At 52.2% G+C, this 20,301-nt stretch overlaps 1 protein-coding gene across 2 annotated transcripts; it reads right to left on the bottom strand.

Moving 5' to 3' along the window:
* Positions 1-11: 11 nt before the first annotated feature.
* Positions 12-19,120, bottom strand: WNT9B (Wnt family member 9B). 2 transcript variants are annotated; one of them, XM_079131135.1, is made up of 4 exons: positions 18,996-19,120; positions 4,546-4,802; positions 3,211-3,476; positions 12-2,219 (listed from the first exon to the last, which is right to left on the bottom strand). In XM_079131135.1, exons 1-4 carry the CDS (start codon positions 19,076-19,078, stop codon positions 1,746-1,748), a joined length of 1,080 nt encoding a protein of 359 aa, XP_078987261.1. In that variant the 5' UTR covers positions 19,079-19,120; the 3' UTR covers positions 12-1,745. The 2 variants fall into 2 exon arrangements, with proteins under 2 accessions (XP_078987261.1, XP_078987262.1); XM_079131136.1 differs by lacking the exon at positions 18,996-19,120 and adding an exon at positions 5,857-6,734.
* Positions 19,121-20,301: the final 1,181 nt, after the last annotated feature.

The raw sequence follows: 20,301 nt of genomic DNA, 5'->3' as shown, positions 1-20,301 counted from the left end.
GGGTCACAGGGGAGCAAGACAGATGGGCTGAGAACAGTCTCAATACAGCAGGGACGTAGAAAAAGCTAGAAAGTGGACCCTCGGCTGTTTTTTTCCTCCTCCTGCCAAGATGTGGGACAGCTGTGTGGGTCAGCAAAGTCGATCTCGTGAGGGGTCTCAGTCAGTTTGACTTGTTATTGGAGCCTCTGCCATCAAAGATCCTTCCAGCAACCCCAGGCTGCCCTGAGCCACTGAAGACAGGGTGGTTCCTCGAGGCCTCTGGAGGTCTCGGGGAGGCTGCTGGGCCCAGCCAAGGGACTTTTTTCCTGGAACTGGCATGGATGAGGGTTCTGAGCACTTGGTGGATTCTGGAGTTTCCTGTTTCAGCAGAGGGTCAGGAACCCTGGGTTCAGGGGGAGAGGAAGCTTACAGGAGGGGCGTGGTGGGGCTGGCCAAGCGTCCAAGGGCTTCCCGAAGGAGGTCACTTCCCTCTGGCTGGCCTCAGGCCCTACTGTGGTAAAGCACACAGCCTCCAGCAAAATGACCCCTGCAGGATGAGGTCTTCATCCTGCAGCAGAAGAGATGCGTGCTGCTCCATGGGACTCCCTGCCTGGCTCTAGTGTCAGACGCCTCGGGTCGCGAGCCGGTTTCTCTCCTTCCACACAGGGCCTTGGTAGGTAGCCCTGGAAACATCCACAGGACCCAAGGATGTTAGCAAAGTCACTCCTGTTCCTCAGGTAGGAGTCCAAGAGAGGAGCAAGGCTTAGCAAAGTCTCTGCCAGGGCAAAAGCCTGAATTAGATAAGCAGCCACAAGAGTAGCCGTGGATCCCGAATCCCAGCTCAGGAGCCAACAGTTGTTCTGCGTCACAAACACCAGCAGGTGTGGGGGGCCTCATAGACCAGGGGACTCCAGCCACAGGGAGTTGACCAGAATGTATGCCGGGTCAGGCTGGAACACTGAGCTTCTATGTCCCTGCTGGGTACCAGGAGCCGTCACTCTCCTCTGGGTTGCAACTGAAGGTTCCTTTGACCCCCAGAGAAAATGAGGAGGGGCCACTGTCTCCCTGTCCAGTCTCAGCTGCACTGTCCGAGTCCCACCTTGGGACAGGCTCTCCTACACGCTGTCTGCCTTGCTGGTCTAACTGAGCAGTGTGCCAGGCGGCTGTGGGTAACTCAGCTGTCAGGACAAGCATGAGGCCTCAGTGCAGGCCTATTTGAAAAACCTGGGGCACATATCTAACTAACTTGATCCAGTGGAGCCCAGAAAGCTTTTCTTGCTCCAAGCAAGTAGCTTCCACCACCATCTCTAGCACAGCAAAGCCACTGGTGGGGTACAAACATAAGGCACCCAGAGCTGACTGCAATCTGAGCAGGGCCAGAGGACTGGACTGGCCCATCCCAGACAGATGCATACCTGTGCTTCCAGTGGGCACTGCCTTCCCTGCGTTCCCCCAGTGGCTTGCTGGATGGCTCCAGGCCACACATCCGGGGAATTGAGATGGTCAGATAACCTACTCCTGCCCTCCTCTTGCTCTCCCTGGTTTTCCTCCCTGTCCCTTCCCTCCTGCTTCAGGTTCTCAACAAGGTCGGGGATCCTCAGGTCCAGGGGCAAGGCGTTGCTTCTCTCTGCTGAGTGTCGAGGGAGGCAAGGGTCTTGGAGGGAGGAGTGCACGCTGGGTGCACTGGCCTGTGCATCAGGGTGTGCACACACATGGTGCAAGCAGGCCGCAGGAGGTCCTGGCAGGGCGGGCGGCTCCCGGGCAGCCTAGCGCTTACAGGTGTAGACAAGCTCCTGCTGCGCACACTGCTGGCACTCCACGTAGCAGCACCACTGCACCTGGCAGTGGCAGGAGAAGGCCACCAGGCGGCTCTGGGTGTCATAGCCCCGCCCGCAGCACAGGCTGCCACAGCTGGCCTCCCGGGAGCACACCCTGCCCGCCGTGCCTGGTGAGTACTTGCTGGGCCGGCAGAAGCTGGGGGAGTCCTCCATGTACACCAGATCCCCGGGCCGCGGTGCCAGGCCCTTGTTGGGGCTGCCTGGCTTGGCAGGTGCCCACAGCTCCAGACGGCCCAGCGCCTCATTGGTAGCGCTGGACACTTTGACCGCTGAGTCGTAGCGCAGCTTCAGCACCTGGCCCGTCTCGCGAAAGGGTGAGAGCTGCTTCCAGCAGGTGCGCACTGCGCAGGAGCCCGACACACCGTGGCACTTACAGGTGGTCCTGAGGCCGCTCTTCACAGCCTGCAAAGAGGAGTGGAGGCCTGATCAGAGGCCTGGGCCCAGCAGCCCATGCCTGCCCCCCGAGTGCAACCCAGGCAGAGAACTGTCAGGAGGATGAGAAGGGAACAGGAAGGCTCATGTGAGGGAGACAAAGAGCAAAAGACTCCCATTCCTCTAGGCAGTGCACACCTTGGTGAGAACAAACAGCATGGGCCAGATCTCAGCCCTAGCTCCTCCCCTTGGCCTGAAGTTTTTGTGAAGTATACAACTTGCACAACTGAACACAGCAGCCCTGGTTCACACAACTCAGTGATAAGGACACAGAATACAGAATTCAATTTCCTAAAGAATTGGAGCAATAACCAGGTGCTGTGGCACACACCTGTAATACCAGCTGCTAGGGAGGCAGAGGCAGGAGGATCACAAGTTCAAAGCCAGCCTCAGCAACTTAGCGAGTCCCTAAGCAACTCAGTGAGACCCTGCCTCTAAATAAAATATTTTTTAAAAAGGGTTGGGGATGTGGCTAAAAGTTAAGCACCCTGGGTTCAATTCCTGGTACGAGAGAGAGAGAGAGAGAGAGAGAGAGAGAGAGAGAGAGAGAGAGAGAGAGAAACTGGAGCATTGGCCTCTGGTCCCTCCAATAGACCTAGATACTTATTACCCTCAGTTCTCCCACTACTGTTGTGACCTCAGCTAAGTACCCCCCTCCCTGGGCCTCTTGCATCTTCTTACCCATGAAATGGAGGAGAAGCAGGGGTTGCACTAGATCAAAATTATGGAATGATGTCCTTGGAATGAAGATCCCTGTCCAAACACATTCCTGCTTCACCAAGGCCTGGCCCCAAGCCTGGCCCTACCACTGCCCAGTCGTCCGTGCTGCTCAGGACCCCTCCCTGTTTCTACTGTATTCCCAGGTTCGGGTAATGGTCCAGAGTAGATGATGATGTTCATGCTGGGCGACTGTGGGACGGGGTGCTAGCACCCTGCCTGGGCAGCTGGGGACTGTGCTCACCTTGATGCCCACATGGGTGTTGTGGGCATCAGCCCGTGCCCGCAGGTCCTTGCTTCCTCTCTTGGGCCCCAGGAAGTTGCTCAGGAACTTGGTGCTGTACTTGAGGTTGTCACCACACACACCCCACTGCCAGGCCTGCCGGCTCTCCAGGCCGGGGGAGTCGTCACAGGTGCAGCGCTCCATGCGCCCGGCACTGCAGGCCCGGGCCAGTGCATGGGTGAGGGCAGCCGAGGACACCGCATACAGGAAGGCTGTCTCCTTAAAACCTGTGCCAGGCACCCAGGGGGCATCAGCAGGAAGGAAGAGAGAAGCTCAGAGGTTGTCTGATGCTCTCTGAGGGCAGGGGGATAGGCCCGTGGGTTTCTTGTGCTTCCTGACACTGTCCAAGCAGAGTGACCTTGGGCCTCCTGCCTGACTTTCCCTGCCTGAGCATGCCACGCACCTCTGGGACCACTGCTATGCTTATACTGTTGGGGAGTGACCCAAACCTGGCTTCCCGGGGGACTCAGTGTCTCCTCCTGCTCTCCAGTGTATGGGGGTGGTGTGACACATGGGGAGAGGGGGAAGCAGGCCACGACCTCTGCCCAGACCCTCCCCTGCCATGAAGAGCAGCTGGCCTCGCAGGGGGCTGGTGTGTTTGTAAAAAGCCCCCATTATTGCCTTTGCACTGGGCAATGGAGTCACCCAATGACCTGTGTCTCCCTTTTAGACAGCATGCTTTCAACAGGCAGACGGGTCGCATTTGGCTCTGTCTCATCCAGCCCAGTGCCTGGGCCATGAGCCTCCATGCTTAGGGGGTGATGGGTGGGTGGAAGCGCAGAGGGATGGATGCAGGAAGAAGGGAGGGAGGCAGGATGGGGGGCGGGTGCCGCAAACATGGATGCGGCCAACAAAGAGACAGATGAATGAGTGAGCAGATGAAGCAGCAGCCTTGTGTGTTCGGCCAGTGACTAACTCCTCCGATCCTATATGCTCCTGCGCCTTGTCTCATGTGCATGCGGAGAAGGCACAGCGAGGTGGCTGGGGCTCCCTGACTCGTCTGTGGGCTCCCCCAGCAACTGACTGGTGTCCCCTCTTTTGTGTCTTCCTCGATCCTCTTTCCCCCAAACCTGAAGTTAGGTCACAGCTCCCTAAGGTCCTTCTCACTTGAGGGGCCAAGTGCAGTGTCATTATTTTTACAGGTGTCATTGTTGAGCGCCCACTGCATGCCAGGCACTGTACTGGACAAGGGCACAGTCCTACCCTCAACAAACTCACAGTCTTGGGGGGAACTTGATTGGATTCAGGGCCCTCCAGGGCTCCCCCTCCCTCTGTCCTCCCCCGCCTCCTCCCCACCTCTCTTGAGCAGGCCGGTCCTCCCCTCCAGGCTGCAGTTCCAGCGCTCATGCCGGAACTGGAACTGACACTCCAGCAGGCCCAAGTGGGCTGCGTCCCGCAGGGTCTCGGCCAGGCCAGGCTCCCTCCGGCAGAGCTGCTTCTGTCTTCGCGACAGCTTCAGCAGATCGCACTGCTTCAGGTGGACCCCGCTCTGCGCTGGGGCTGCCGCAGTGCCCAGCCCCGGGAAGGGAGTCAGGACATCCCGCCCAGTCAGGCTGGAAAGGGTGACAGGAGGGGGACGGGTGAGCCATGGGATTGTGACAGGGCAAAGCGAGTGATGACAATCCCCGTGGGTGTGGGGCAGGTGACGAAAAGTGGCCCTGTTGGAAGACTCCTTCTTGGCGCTTCATTACTGCCCTTTGGGGCAGCCCGCCAGCCCCACAGTGGGTACGTCCCCATCTTACAGAATAGGAGACCAAGGTGCTTATGACAGGATGAGTGCAGAACCTCAAGTCCAAGTTTCCTGATTCCAGTTTCTGCTCTTCCCTGTCCTATTTCCCAAGTTCGCCCAATTAGAGAAATTGTCTGGGTGCTTTTCTCTCTTTATATATTTTTTAGATGTTGATAGACCTTTATTTTATTCATTCATATGTGGTGCTGAGTATTGAACCCAGTGCCCCACACGTGCTAGGCAGGCACTCTACCACCAAGCCACAACCCTAGTCCTGCCTGGGTGCTTTTTAAAAATACAGATTCTCAGGACCCACACATAGCAATTCTGATTCTATTGCTCTGGAGTGGGGCCTGGGAATCTGTACATTTGCCACATCCCCTGGGCAGCTGATAAGATTGGGGAAGTTTGGGGAACATTGCACAAAGCATTGGTGACCTCCCAGAGGAGGACACCTTCCTAAGAGGGGCAGGCTGAAGGGATGTAGATGTGAAGAAAACACCCAGGCAGAGTCCCCCATGTCCCACCTCTCTTGCATTATATCTCTGCCCAGTAAAATTGTCAATCATCTAGCCATTTGAAGCCTCATATAGTAGGTGCTTGGGGAAAAGAGGAAGGGAAGAAAGGAAGGATAGAAGGAAGGCAGGCAGGCAGGCAGACTGACAGATGGTTGGGTGAAGGCAAATCCCAGTCTTCTTATCCTATATCCAAGATCCCTTGATTCTGGAGTCAGGTACCAAATTCTAAGCCCGACTCTGTCACTTCCTAGCCATGCAAACTTGAAGACTGGGTTTTTCCTCTGCAAAGTATAAAGAGCAGGGAAGGGCGTCGGGACATCCCGCCCAGTCAGGCTTTCCCAGGGTTGCTGCGTGGATTACCTGAAAAGCATGAGCCTCAGCCCCAGGGAAACTCACAACTTGCCATCCTGCTAGCTGGGTCCCAAGCTTCTCCCTTCTGCAGAATGTCTTCCTCTCTAACTGGGCAGAGTCTCCCTTTGTCCAGAGGAGGAGACAGGGTTCTCTGAGGAGGCAGTGATGGGCTCAGGTTCACAACTGCTCAGCAGCAGAGTGGGATCTAGAATTAGGGCTCCACCTCCCTCCTTCCAGAAGCTCTCTGTGACATGGTGCTACTAGTTCAAGATGTTTGCTGTCCCCTGCCCTGGCACCTATATGGGTGGATTATAACTCATCCCAGGACCCAGCTGGAAAAAGCACCCCTTCTTGGAATAGGCCAGCTTTGTAGCCAGGGTCAAAAAGCAAAGGTGGAACCAGACAATGGCTCCTCAACTCCTGCTTCAATGTGGCACTTGCCACCATTGCTCATGTGTCACTGGCCAAGGTAAGCCCCGTGGCCAAGTTCCAAGGGTAGGAGGGGCCATCATCCCACTGAGCCAAGGGCATGGGCTCTCCTATTTGGAGTCACCTGCCTTCCTCAGGACTTTTGGCTGGATGCCACACCCTCTCTGTCTGCCTGGAGAATACGAAGTGTCGCTAGAGGGTGTGGGTCTTGGCCAGATCCCAGGTGCCCTGTAGATCCCAAATCCATCAGGTGCAGCCAACCCAGTGTGGAGCATATCTCTGAAACCTCCGAGCAGAGACAGATGCTATCAGGCTCCTCCAGGCCAGCCTGGCCCTGGGCTCCTCTCCCAGACAGGGTGAGGGCAGGGGCCCGTTAATCATTAATCTGGGGGCAAATGGGTAAATTTCCAGTCCACCAGGCCTATACCCAAACCCCTCCCTACAACCTGGCATGAAAGCTCAGAGCTTGACCCTTGAAAGGTCTGGAGCAGAACCTGAGGTCAGCTGTGGCTGAGGAGGACCCGTCTTGACTGACTTCCAGCTTGGGGACTGCTGCAGAGACCCCACACATCCTCCTCACCCCACAGGGGCTGGTGGAAGGGGAAACTTTTGCTTACACAATTCCTGTTTCAGAAGTTGGGATCTTCTTGTAGAAGCTGATTGACAGACCAGAGAACAAACAGGGAGTGATGGGAATTTTGGTCAATGGGGCTGCACATTCTTCAAGGCCTGTCTCAAACTTCATTTTGAGAATAATAGCTATTTTTATTCTATCATTATAACTATATATATCATATTATAAAAATACATTATATATTAATTACATTAAGTGTTATACTATGTATATATTAGTATACCTGCCTTTCTTTTAGTTCCTATTACTGAGTCATTAAAATAACTATTGTGGACCCCTAATTGGGTCAGCTGCCCACATAGTCCTTCTACCTACACAGCTACCATGTGGTCCCTATTGGCCATTTCATATTGCATGACCTTGCTGTTCTGATCTGTTGATTGGGTCAATGGAGATCACATGACCCAAGCTGGGCCAATCAGTCCTTTCTATGGGAATTTGGAATTTGAATAAGAGCGCATACAGTTGCTTTCTCTCCCTTTCTCTCTTTGGGTGACTGTGCCTGTGACACAAAAGATAAACAGAGGGAGCCGACCGAAAGAGGGAGGAAAAGAATGAACCAAATGAATTGGGAGAACCAGAGACGAGACTAGGAGGAACATTTTAGGCCCTGGTCCCAAGGTCTTCCTGAGGCTTGGTTGTGCTCTTGCCTAAGACATGCCTAACTGCATAGTAAAGGCTGAGAGTTGGTTTGCCTAGCTAAGAACCTTGTCCTTTGTTATAACATTTTGACAGCTGTAGAGTACCAGAATTTTCTAAACTGCACTGTGAACCAGGCTCAGTAAACACCCTTCCACTCATCTCCAGTCACTGATTTTAAAATTTTCATGTAATAGGTCCTGAGATTGATGGTTCCCAAAGTCCAGTATAAAGCCTGTTAATTTTATTAGCGGTAATGATACTTAGTAGCGATTAATGGTCAGGAAAGGCAGCCAACCGCACAGAGGCCTCAGGCCACACTGGGCCCTGGTCTGCCTGGGGCTGCTCTCCATGAAGTTTCCCTGGTACTGTTTGGTGGGGGTCCACACAGCCTAAGGGTAGTTCCAAGAATGAGTTTTCCTTTTATAAATTTGCAGCTTGGGGTTATACTTCCTTTCAAGAAAGTACCATGACATCAAATTTAGAAAAATGTCTCAATCTATTTCCATAAATAGTACTAGTGACTACCCCTCCGCAAGGCCATTCTATGGCAACTGCTAGGGAAGCGTTCTTCCTGGGCCCCAGGAGAACTCTGGGCTTGACAGGCTCCTGCCCATTCGGGGGGGCAACAGCTATAATTCCCTCCCCTGGAAGAACCCCAGGCCTGAGAACCCTCCCATGGGATCCCTGGAGGAAGTCTCAATTCCCCACATGTTAGCCGGGCCCCATGGGGTAAGACAGACAACTGGAGAGGTTCGAGTGACTTCATGGGTCTTATGAATGCAGACACACTGGGGGTTTGAAGGAAGACACTGCCCTGCAGTCATCCCTCACTATCAGCCACAGAAGGAGCCAGCATTCTGAACTGAAGAGCAGAGAAGCCATCATTTGTGAGCTTGCTAACTGGTCTCAGGGGTTGGGGTCAGCAGTTCCTTAGGACCTCTGCCTAAATTGAGTGCTCCTGCGCCATCTGGGCCCATCACTCCATCGGGCTGCGCCTGCTCTGGTCCAGCAGGTCCGCACCCCTCCTGTCCTCCTTGGCCTCCCCCAGGTTGACTTCCAACCTCTTTTCCCAGTGAGAAAGCCACAACCGCATGACCTGCTTCTTTCTCCTCCTTTGGTTACCCCCAGGCTGTGCTCCCCTGCTTTCTGCAGCTTCTCAATCCATGTCCCTAATGGTCAGGGTGGTCCTCAGACCAGAAGCCCCCACCCCACACACACAATGGGAGGCCCTCTGGCTCTGACCCCAGGGCATCCATGACCACATCCACCCCTGGAGTGAGAAAAGCCAAAGGTTCCCTCAGGATTTATCTCAGAGTCACCCACTCCCAGATCCCCTCTGTCCACTTCTGGCCCTTCCATCCTCCTCCTTCAGCTCTCTCACACTCTCAGCTGCAGATTTGGCTCAGCTGCCCCATCAGGGTGGATTTGGAAGAAGCAGCAGATGGTTCCTAGGGCCCTGGGGAAAGCTTCCTAGGTAAATGCTCTTTGACGTCAGCAGGACCCCAAGGGGTGTCCAAGCCCCAGGCGGGAACTGGAGCTCACTCTTCAACAATCGCCTGCTGCCTGCTGGAAGGTGGGGACCCGAGGACCTCATCCCCAAGGCTGCTCTGGCCTGGGTAGTCTGGTCATCTAACAGATATGAATTGGCTTGTGAGAGAACCGGATGGGAGCCAGACCGCCTGGGTTCAAACCCCACCTGGGCTGCCTTAGGCAGGGTGCTTCACCTCCTGCCCGTAACAGCAGAACCCGCCTTGCAGGGTTGCTGACCGGATTAAATGAGTTAACATCTGGAGAGCTCTTATAACAGTGCTGGAAACACAGTAAGTTATAGTGTCATTATGGAGTGCCCACTGCATGCCAGGCACTGTGTTGGGCAAGGACACAGTCCTATCCTCAACAAACTCAGTCTTGCGGGGGAACTTGATTGGATTCCGGAGTCACCCCAAACTCTTCCAAGGCCCCAAGGAGCAGGAGAAAAAGAACAAAGCCTTGCACTGGCCTGGCTCCCTAAGGAACAACCAGTAGGTGAATTCCTGGTACCATCTAGGTGACGACCTGACCTTGGCCAGTCCAACCCTGCCTGGAGTGGGAGGCGTGGGGGTTGCAAGGAGGCCAGAGGAAGCGCCTGGGGAGCACTCTGGGCTGTCTGGGGAAGGCTGAGCAGGTGGGAGCTTCTCTCATCACTTGGGGGAGCCGCAGACTGTTCTTCCAGACCAACCCCCACCTTGTTTCTGCTCCAGAGTCTGATGGTTCAGCAGAGGCGTCCCCAGTTGGGGGGCGGGAGGACAAGGTGGGCTGTTTCCAGGGCACCAGGCAATGCCAGCGTGTCTGGACCTCTAGACAGAGGTGCAGGAGCTGTGCCTGGCACCAGGGCCCATGCCAACTGCAGGCAGCTTCCTGAGAACCAGGAAAGCCTTGCGCTGCCTGAGGCTTCGGCCCGGCCGGGCAAAGCCCCATTAGATGCTCCTGATAGCAGGCTTCCGCTGCGGGGCCGTTTGCATGGTCGCTGCTCCTTTGTACTTTCATCTCCAGCATCTCAGCCCACCTCTCCTGGCCTCACTGAGCCCCCCTCACCCCTGACCCGCTCCACGCTCTCCACTCCCCACCCCTCCCATGCAGGGCAGTTGGTGTTGGCGGCACCTGACCAGCGTGGAGCTGGCTGGATGTACTTCAGAGAGGGGAGCCCTCAACTCCCACCTCACCCGGGGACCACTCGCCTCCCCTCACCACAGAGGGGCCCCAGGGTTGTCCAGGGCACCCCCTTCTGGGCAGTGCATCCCCTTCTCCATCTTTAGGCCCCTTTCTCCTCTCCAGGACTCCATGTCACCTTGGACCTCCCTCACGGAGACTCCCTTACTGGGCAGCCTGGCAAGGTCAACAGCTACCATTTCTTACCTGTGCTCCAACTGTCCCTACCCCTCCTTAACACACCTGCTCGTCATTTATACCTGTATTCACTGACCACCTGCTTCACGCCAGGTCCACCCACAAACACCAGGCCACGCTCTGCTTCCCCGTTCAGGCCTTTCTTCCTTCCCAGCTCTTAACCCCAGGGCCCCATGACCCCACCCCAGGGCCCCGTGACCCCGCCCCAGGGACTGAATCTGGCCACCATCTTCCCCACTCCAGAGTCTCATCCCCCACCCAATCCCTGCTCCAAGAGAAAAGAGCCAGGACCAGCTGTGGGCTTTGTCTCTCCAGGAACAGCTCCACTTCCTGTTTCGCCCAGGCTGCCTGCTGAGGAGGGCATCAGGGAGACACTGCTCCAAACAGTGACAGCCACAGCCAGCGCCAACACACTCTGCATCTCAACCATCTCCAGATTTAGAGGGTGGCTGGATCAACATCTGTGGAGGAAATGCTTCTCCTCCCGCCCGCCCCGCCCCCCTTTTTGCTCAGGCTCAGACTGAAGCTGGGAGAGGAAGACTTTGTCCCTGGCATGCATAGTTCTGGTGGCAGTGACCATAGAGGGTCCTCAAAGTCAGTCCTGTGCAGAGGGATCCCTCACCCTCTAAGTCTGGGGTTATAGCACCTCCCCAGGCCCTTGGCTGGGTACAGATGTACATCTCTAGGATCATCATGTTTGAAAGCCGGCCAGACCCTGCAGGATCACGTGGCAGAAGCTTTGCTCTGGTGGCTCCTGGGAGGCAACTTAGAGGCTGCTGGGGGGAAGCAGAGGACAAGAGCCTTGCCAAGTGGGCGGGTCTCTGCTTGGACCCATCTGGTGCCCTGGGAGTTCATGTAGGATTTATGGCCCAAGGTGAATTCAACGCAGCGCTGGGACATGCCCCAGCTTTTCTGGTTGCTTCTACCAAGCCTGACAGTTTCTGCTTTCAGTCTCAACATAACCCTTCAAGGAAGCAAAATCAGTCATTGTCATGGCAAATGTCTAAGGTGATGGGACACAAGGCAGGTTTTAAGGGAAGGAAGTCTGCTCTGGACTCCTCTGGCCACCTGAGGGTAGAGGAGGTAGAACCTCAAGAAGGGAGAGGAGGGTCTTCTGTTTGTTAATTTATTTGTTTTGTTCCTGGGAATTGAACCCAGCCAGACTTTACCACTGAGCCCCTGCCCCAGCTCTTTCTTATTTATTTATTTGAGACAGGATCTCACTAAGTTGTTAAGAGCTTCGCTGAGGCTGGTGTTGAACTTGTGATCCTCCTGCCTCAGCCTCCTGAGTTGCTGGGATTACAGGTGTATGCCACAGTGTCTAGTTCTTCTGTTTAAAAGCTGCTTTTCCCTGGTCTGACACTCCGTATTTTTTTGACCAAAGGTCAAAAGTCAGAAGTTAGACTTACAGATATGGCCTCCCTTTTCATACTAAAGTGTGACAGTCTGATGCAGTACCCAGGACCTGAGAACCTACTTGGCCAGATAGAGGGAAGAGCAAAGGGGAGGTTCCTGTAGAGAGAAGGGAGAGCCCATCGTGTTAAGGGGGAGAAGTGGAGAGAAGGCCAGCCTCCCTGGCTTCCTGAGTTCATAGGGCCAGCCCCAAGTCAGGGGAGGAACAGCCCTAGGGCACAGGGCAGCAGGAGAGGAGAATCTAGGGGGAGGCAAGGGCCAGCAAAAGGGAAAAGTCACTGCCCACCCAGATACTCACTGCAGGCCAGGGGGTGACACCAAGGACTGTGGGGGACAGAGCCAACCATAGAGCCCCAGGACCTCTGCTAAAGGGAGCTACGAGCGCATGAAAGCCAGGTACAGTGGTGCACGCCTCTAATCCCATGATTTAGGAGGCTGAGGCAGGAGGATCTCAAGTTCAAGGCCAACCTGGACAAGTTAGTGACACCCTGCCTTAAAATCAAACTTAAAAACAAAACAAAACAAACAAACAAACAAAAAAAAAAAAAAAAAAAAAAAAAAAAAAAAAACAAGACTGGGATGTAGCTCAGTGGCACAGTGTTTGTCTAGATTGTGTCAGGGCCCAGGTTCAACTCCTAGTGCTGCCATACACACACAAAAAGTAACGGATCAAGAGTTGAGCACACCTAGTTGCCCCTATACATGCTAGTGAAGTGCAAGGGTGACAGGGTAGAGGGGAGAGGGATTGAAGGAAGAAGCATGCCTCAAGTTGGCACTCAACAGGCAGCATAAAGCAGGGGTGAAGGGAAAGGGTTGGCTGTGGATTCTGGTAAGCTAAAATTCAAATCTCGGCACTGCTAGCCACTAGCTATGCTACTTTGGGCAAAGCACTTGGCCTCTCTGAGCTTTTTTCCGACTCATTTATAAATGAGGCTAATCATGCCAGCACCTATCTCCTGGGTTACCACAATAGTAAAATGAGATAATGCATGGAAAGTGTTGAACATGGGAAAGATTCAATGTGTTTTGAATTGTACACAGTTGGGACAAAGATATAGAGAGGAAGGAACAGATTTTAGCAAAGATACTCCTTAACTTGGATGCTCTAAGGCAGATCACTAGATTTCATGGACTCTATGTATAGAGAACATTTTTGCATATGTATATATAATATATATAATAAATAGTATATATTACATGTATTATATATTTTATTTATTTACTTTAAAAATGTTTAGGGATCAAATCCAGGATCTTGCACATGCTAGGCAAGCACTCTTCCACTGAGCTGCATCCCTAGCCCTATATATATTTATTTAACCTTCAAAATAACCCTGAGAGATAAAGATTATTCCATTTTACTGATGGGAAAACTGAGGTCAGAATACTTGACTTGCCCTGGGTTAGTTAATAAGTGATAAATGGAGGATATGAACTCCTCCATTGTCCCTTATGCCACAGCAGGGCCTGGGTCACCTCCCATCTTGCTCCAATTGACCCCAGGGTGAGGATCACCTTTATGGATGACCTGTCCCACCTCTCCAGAATCCAGCTTCTACCTGAGCACACAATCCCAAAGGCGCCAGGATCTCCCTTAGGCAATTTCAGCCGGGAGGACACCTGCTCTGTTTCCCTCCCTCCTCTGTCTCCTCCTCAGTCACAGAAACTCTACCACCATCCACTGAGGGGGTTGGTTTGACCCTGAGCCCAACTCGGGAGCCCAAGTCCTCAGGGGTTACAGCTCGGCCAGGGACAAGCTGGCCCAAATTCCTTCCCAAAACATGATGATTCTTATCAGGGAGGGTTGGCTTTTAATCCACCACCCCAAAGCAGTAAACTTTCTTTTACCCTTTCTTTCCTCTTACCCTGTTTTACTCAGGACCCAATACAATCTCTTTAAAAAAATTTTTTAATAAAAATGATGATATCCAAATACATTAAATGCTTAGGAATAATTTTTAAAAAAAAAAATATTTTGCAAGATCAGCACACTGAAAACTACAAAGCTGCTAAGGGAAATTTTAAAAAGTCCTAAATAGAATCAACTGGCTTGTGAAGCAGAATATTCAGTGGTAGAATGTCAATCTCCCATTGATTGGTTTATTGCAGTTGCAATCAAAATCCCAGAAGGCTTTCATGGGCATGTTGACAACTGGTGCTAAAATTTATGTGGAAACACAAAGGAACTGAGTGGCCAAAAAGATTTGGAAAAAGAAGGACAAAGTTAGAGAACACAGAGCAATTGGTTTATAGATTTACTATAAAGCAACGTTAATCAATACTGTATGGTATTGGCACAAAGATAGGCACATAGATTAATGGAAAAACACATTGAAGGTTCAGAAATGGACATACAGATATTAGATCAATTGATTTACAAAAATGATGCAATGGAGAAAAGATCATCTTTTCAACAAATGGCACTGGAAAAAGCCCCAGGTGGGGAGCAATATGTCTCAACCCTTACCTCCCACCACACACACTCAAAATGCAGCATAGACTTCAGTGTAGAAGCTAAAATTGTGCAACTTCTAGAAGAAAACATGAGAGGAATTATCCACAACTCACCCGAAATTTGCAGAGATTTCTTGGATAGGACACTAAAAAACAAACCACAGAGGGAAAAGTCGATAGGTACACTGAACTTTGTCAAAATGAAAAACTTCCACTCTTCAATAAGAAAATGAAAAGGGAAGCCACAGCCAGGGATAAGATGTTGCCAATATTTTCAGACAAAGAATTTGTATCCAAAATATATTAAGAACTCTTAAAATTCATTACCAAGAAGACAAATAACCCAATGGAAAAGTTCAAATGACCAATAGGCCATGAAAACAAACATCCAACACACCCCTCATCAATGGAGCCATGGAGATAGTAATGCACACCCACTAAATTGGCCACAACGAAGGTGGATGGTAGTCGGCAAGAATATGGAGCAACTGGAACTGCATAATATGGTACTATCGCTTTGGAAAACCATTCGGCCATTTCCTATAAGTTAAACATATTCCTACCATATGATCCAACCCTCCAGTCCTAGACCATTCTGTCAGAGAAATTAAAACATAGGTCCACAAAAGAGGTGCACATGGGTCTTAGCTTTATTGAGAGCAGACTAAAACTGGAAATAATCCAAATGGGAAATGAATGCACAAAATGTGGTACATCCACCTAATGGAATAGTACTTGGAAATAAAGAGGAAAGAGCTACCGATACATCCAACATGGATGAATCTCAAAATGTTATGTTGAGGAAAAGAATCCACATATGAAAAGCTTTGATTCCATCTACACAAACACTGTAACAGCAGAACGAATCTATAGTGACAGAAAGCAGGGGATTGAGATAGGCTGGGGCTGGTGAAGAAGGGAAAGGTTGGTTGATCACAAAGAGGCCTGGGGATTTTCTGGGGTGGTGGAAATGCTCCATAGAATAATCGTGGTCAATACAAATGTGTTGCACAGGAGTATACATTTTTTAAAACTCAGTGTACTTAAAAGGCATGAATTTTATTATGTGAAATAATAATTTGGAGAAATTGGAGTTTATGTTTTCTTTCTGCAATGGAACCCCAATGGCAGCACCCCACAACACTTCCATCCTGGGAGACAGCCTGCCCCGAGACCACAGGCTATCAGGTGGGCTCTCAGAGGATGCCATGATGACAGGGGGACCAGGGCTCAGGGGACAAGTTTGTTCGGCTTTCTATGCTGTCCTTGGTCAAGTCACTTGTTTCCAGTGTCTTCAGCATCTTTAGATCCCATGGTTTCCCAGCCTGACAGGCCTGGTCCTGGTGCTGGAAGTCTAGGATTTTCCAAGAGGGTATGCTTTGGCCTGGATAACTCAGGAATTCTGCAAATCTTAACTTCTGTGCAGTTTTATAAACAAGTACCCTGCTTATATGATAAGCCAGGCCCATGCCATGTCCTGTCACTCAATCCAGTTTTTAGTCCTCCCAGTAGCTTTGTAACTAGAAAGCATTCCTGTGAATGCAGCTTTTCTTTGGTGATGCTTTCTAAAATGGCATCTGCAGTGAGTGAATGTCTTTCCTTTCTAGGGACAGTACAAGAAGCTTACGGACACATAGTCCTGGATTTGAATCCAGACTTTGCCTTTGGCTAGCCGAGTGACTTTGGGCAGATGTTTTAACCTTGCTGAGCTGTGGGTGATGACACTACCCATTTTATAGGAAGGTGTGAGGTTTTATTGAAACAACGAATGATTGGCTGCCCTCTGGGGCATCACGCAGTAGTAGCTCAGGAAGCCATTTTCTGTAAGGCATGTAGCATAGACTCAAGGCAGCACTTAGTTTCTATCTTGCCCCCACTAATTTGTGTGACATGGGGTGGGTCACTGAATCTTTCTGACCCTCAGTTTCCTTTGGAAATCATACTTCAGGATTGGTTCTGAGGATCTGATGAGAAAAGAGGCTGCATCAGAAGGTGATTTGTAAATTTCTCTGCGATTTATGTTACTGTTCCCATCAACAGAATTAGGATCTAAGTCCAAAAGCACAAAAGCACCTGAGGCCACGGCTGTCTCACTGTGCTAGGGGTTCTTGTTCTGAAAAATGGGGATAATAATGCATGCCCTTTTTAAAGCAGCGGGCTGGTCACTTCCAAATTCGAAGCCTGATTGCAAAGTCCCCCTGAGAAGATTGTTCTCACCAAAATCATCCTCGCCTACTCTCCTGACAGCCAAAATTTCTTTTCCTAGGAAATAAATGAAAGCACTTCAAGTTATAGTCAGAAGTATGACTTAGGAAGCAAACAGCCTGGGGAAGAGAGAAACATATTGCTTCACATTTTCACTAAAGTGTGGAAGAGTGATATCAGATTCCTTCCAAAGAACAAATTCAGATAGGAATCTGGAAACCTGGCATTAATTGAGTCCAAGAGGGTTTCCTCAGTGAGAGTCCCAGCTGAATCCTGTCCATTCTCTGGGACCCAATACTTAACAGAATGAGGCCCTAATTTTATCTTACTCTCCACACATTTGTCCTGGTCCCCAGACTGGGGTGGTGGTGGTTTGGGTATACTCTGGCAGCTCTGCCTGCCAGGGCCCCTGACCTGGAAGAGGTGGTTTCAAACCTCTTGGACTGGACTTAGCCCTAGCTGACCATCTTCCCTCTTTTCCAAGGATGTGTCTGTTCACAGCCCCCAGATTCTAACCCTGTGCACTGTTGAGAACACTCTTCCCTTCCAATACACCAGCCAGGGTGGTCCAGACTTCCTGGAACCCCTCTCCTCCTACCCCACCTGACCTTCGCTCCTACCTCCAACCATAAAACCCAAGCAAACAAAAGAATTGTGGAAATGAGCCGATGTTCAAGGGGATGTCCTTGTCTTCTCCATTCCAGTTCAGAAACCTCTCAGATGTCCTCTGGGACATTAAGATACTGTATCTGATTTCCTTACTACTATTACTATTAACAACAACAATAATAACAACAATAATTGTTACCATTAGTTGAACATTTACTATGTGTTAGACACTATCCTAAGTGCTTTACATGTACTAACACACTCCTCTTATGAAACAGGCACTGTTATTCTCATTTTACAGATCAGAGTCTGGTGGACAAAGCCATTAAGTACCTTTTTTTCCCCCCATTTTTTTAGGGTGCTGGGGATTGAACCCAGGGCCTTGTGCTTGCGAGGCAGACACTCTACCAACTGAGCTATATCCCCAGCCCACCCATTAAGCACCTTGAACAAGAGCACCCAGCTAGCAAGTGGGAAGATCCAACTTGAGTTTGTGCCCACCCATATGTCCTTCCTGCTGGGGCAACTCCTTCAAGCCTGAAATCCTGGGAAAACAAACATCACATATGTGCACTGCTCTTGGGGTGAGTCGCATATCAAGGTCAAGTATTCCTTTGTACAAAGGAAGAAACGAAGGCCCTGACACCAAGTGATCATCAGTAAGCTGGACTCAAGGCTAGGGTCTGGGCTGACAATCTTTTCCATATATTCCAAGGGAGGCCACTGCCTACAGCCCAAGCATGTAATTTCCAGGGGTCATGACCTGGAAATTAGCCTGCAGCACTTATTCCAGTCTGCAAGGGACTCCTCAGACCCTTGCACACTCCTCCCTGGTGGATTCCTAAGAGCAGCCTCTGGCAGGTCGCTTGCTGGGTGTTTTCTTGCCTTTGCTGTGGTCTGACAGTAAGCTTCGCCCTGTTTACCGGTAACCCTCCAAAAAAGGGAAGGTTTAAAGTCACAGATACAGGTGATTGGAGTCAGTTTTAAGTGAAGGTCAGGAAGATGCCTTCTCATCCACAAATGATGTCTGCCTCCATCCCAACCCCACCGTGTCCCTGGAATTCAGGGTCAGAGAAGAAGAGACTTCGAAATAATTGCCCTATAACTTTTGCTCCAAACATTCCCCTCGTGGTTACCGCCCACTCTCCCGGCAGGTGTCACCCCAACTGTGATCCTCCCTTTCCAACCATGTACATCCTCTAAAATGGGCCTCTCTCCCTTTCTTTGTCATTTTCCTGAGCATTCGCCTGCTGCCAGGTCTCTGACAGCTCCTTTTCAGCCTCCAGCTGACACTCCCCAACACCCGCGGTTCCCCATCCCTGTTGGATCAGCAAGATCTTCGGCTTTGGCAGCAATCCACTCCCACCCATGTGTCCAGCCCTCCAGATCTCCCCTTCGCAGGGCAAAGGCAGAGGGCACGGAAGGAGTCCGCGGCAAGGACTGTGACTGGCCAGAGTCCAGGATGGGGGCACACAGGGCACGCGAGTGAGAATCCAGAAAGGACATCAGAGAGCGGGGCGGACGCTGGACAGACAGGGACAGGACAGAGCGCGCTGGGACGGACAGGGCCAGGATCTGAGGCGCGTGCAGAGCCCTAGAGCTTGGGCTGGAGTCTGACACCCAGCGGGGTGAGGAAAACGGAGGCATAGGAGACCAAAGACTCGGACTCTCGAAGGGGTGATCTGAATCTGAACCCGGGAAGCCTGAGACCAGCCAGTTCAGGGAACGAATTCCGCCACCTCAAGGTGGTCTGGGTCCCTCCGGGGAGAGGCTCCGAGTTCGAGGCCTCCCCGGAGCCAGGGACAGTGGACGGGGGAGCGGGAAGCTGGCCCTGCCGTGGTGGGAGGGGGTGGGCCGGGACGCGGCGGGCACTGACCCGAAGTAGGCGGCGGCGGCGGCGACGGCGGGCAGCGCCAGGAGGCAAAGCGCGGCCAGGGCCAGCGTGGGCGAGGGGCGCATGGTGCCGGCGGCGCGGCGCCCTCTAGCATCTCCCAGCGCCGCTCGGCGCTCGCAGCGCCGCCACCTGCCGCCCGCGGGGCTTTAAACCCGGTGGGGCGGAGCGGGAGCGGCGAGGGGAGGGAGCGGCGCGGGAGGGGCGGCCCCCGGGCGGCGAGCCCCCCGCCCCATTGGTCCCGCCGTCCTCGCCCCGCCCCGTCGCGGGTGGGGCCGCGGGCCTAGGCCCGCCCCTAGCTCCCTCTCCCACCGCCCCAGGTGAGAGCTCACCTGGCGCCGCGTGCCCACCCTGAGACGCCGCAGCGGAACGTGAAGCCCCCAGTGCCTGGAGAGGCAGGATGGGGGGTACCAAGACGAGACTGATGTAGATTCTGCCTCTCCCGGGCGGGGCGGAGGGGCGCGCAATCTCTCCAAGCTCCTGGAGTGTGCGGAAAATCCGTGTAGTTGTCAGCCTTCCTGCCCAGAGGATGCAGGTCCCTCCCGCCGCAGTCCTGGGACTTGCTGAGTGAGGGCAGGGCCGATCCTAACGCTGAGCCTCACTCCGGTAGAAATTCATACCCAGTGACTGGAGATATCCTCTTGCTGAGCAAGAGGAGTCTTTGGTCAGAGGGGAGGATGAAAAGAGAGCCCTGGGTTTTGTTGTTGTTGTTTGTTTGGTTGGTTGATTTTTATTTTCTAAACGGGAGGCTGACCGTCACTGGCAAGGCGCATAGCGTGGGTCTCAGTGGGTGTTTCACAAAATGGTGTTGATGTTTACCAGGACAGAAATTATGACTCTGGGCCGTGTGGCAGGAACAGCCATAGAGGGAAGAGAGACCTGCTTTCTAAGGTGTGTAGATGCCAGAACTTCTATCCGATGGGTGCTCGGCCCCAAAGTTCTATTTTGCTTATTCTTTTTAAAAGTTTTAAGTCTGAGCTGGGTGCGGGGCGGGGGCGGGGCACGCCTGTAATTCCAGCGATCAGGGAGGCTAAGACAGTAGGATCATAAGTTCAGGGCCAACCTCAGCAACTTGGTGAGACAAAATAAAAAATGAAAAGGATGGAATGTAACTCACTGGTGGTATACCCTGCATTCAGTGTCCACCACCAAAGGGGGAAAAGGAGGGAAAAAAAAGTTTAACTACAATACCTGTAGTGAAGTGTGCTAATCAAAGCAGGAGACGGCACCTCCAGGAAGGGGACATACAACCCATGACCCAAGCAAGATTTAAAATGTTTTGGGAGTCAGA

This window comes from Sciurus vulgaris, assembly GCF_902686455.1.
Source record: "Sciurus vulgaris genome assembly, chromosome: 3".
NCBI lineage: Eukaryota > Metazoa > Chordata > Mammalia > Rodentia > Sciuridae > Sciurus > Sciurus vulgaris.
Note: the sequence above shows the minus strand (reverse complement) of the source record. Positions and strands in the feature narration are given on the sequence as shown.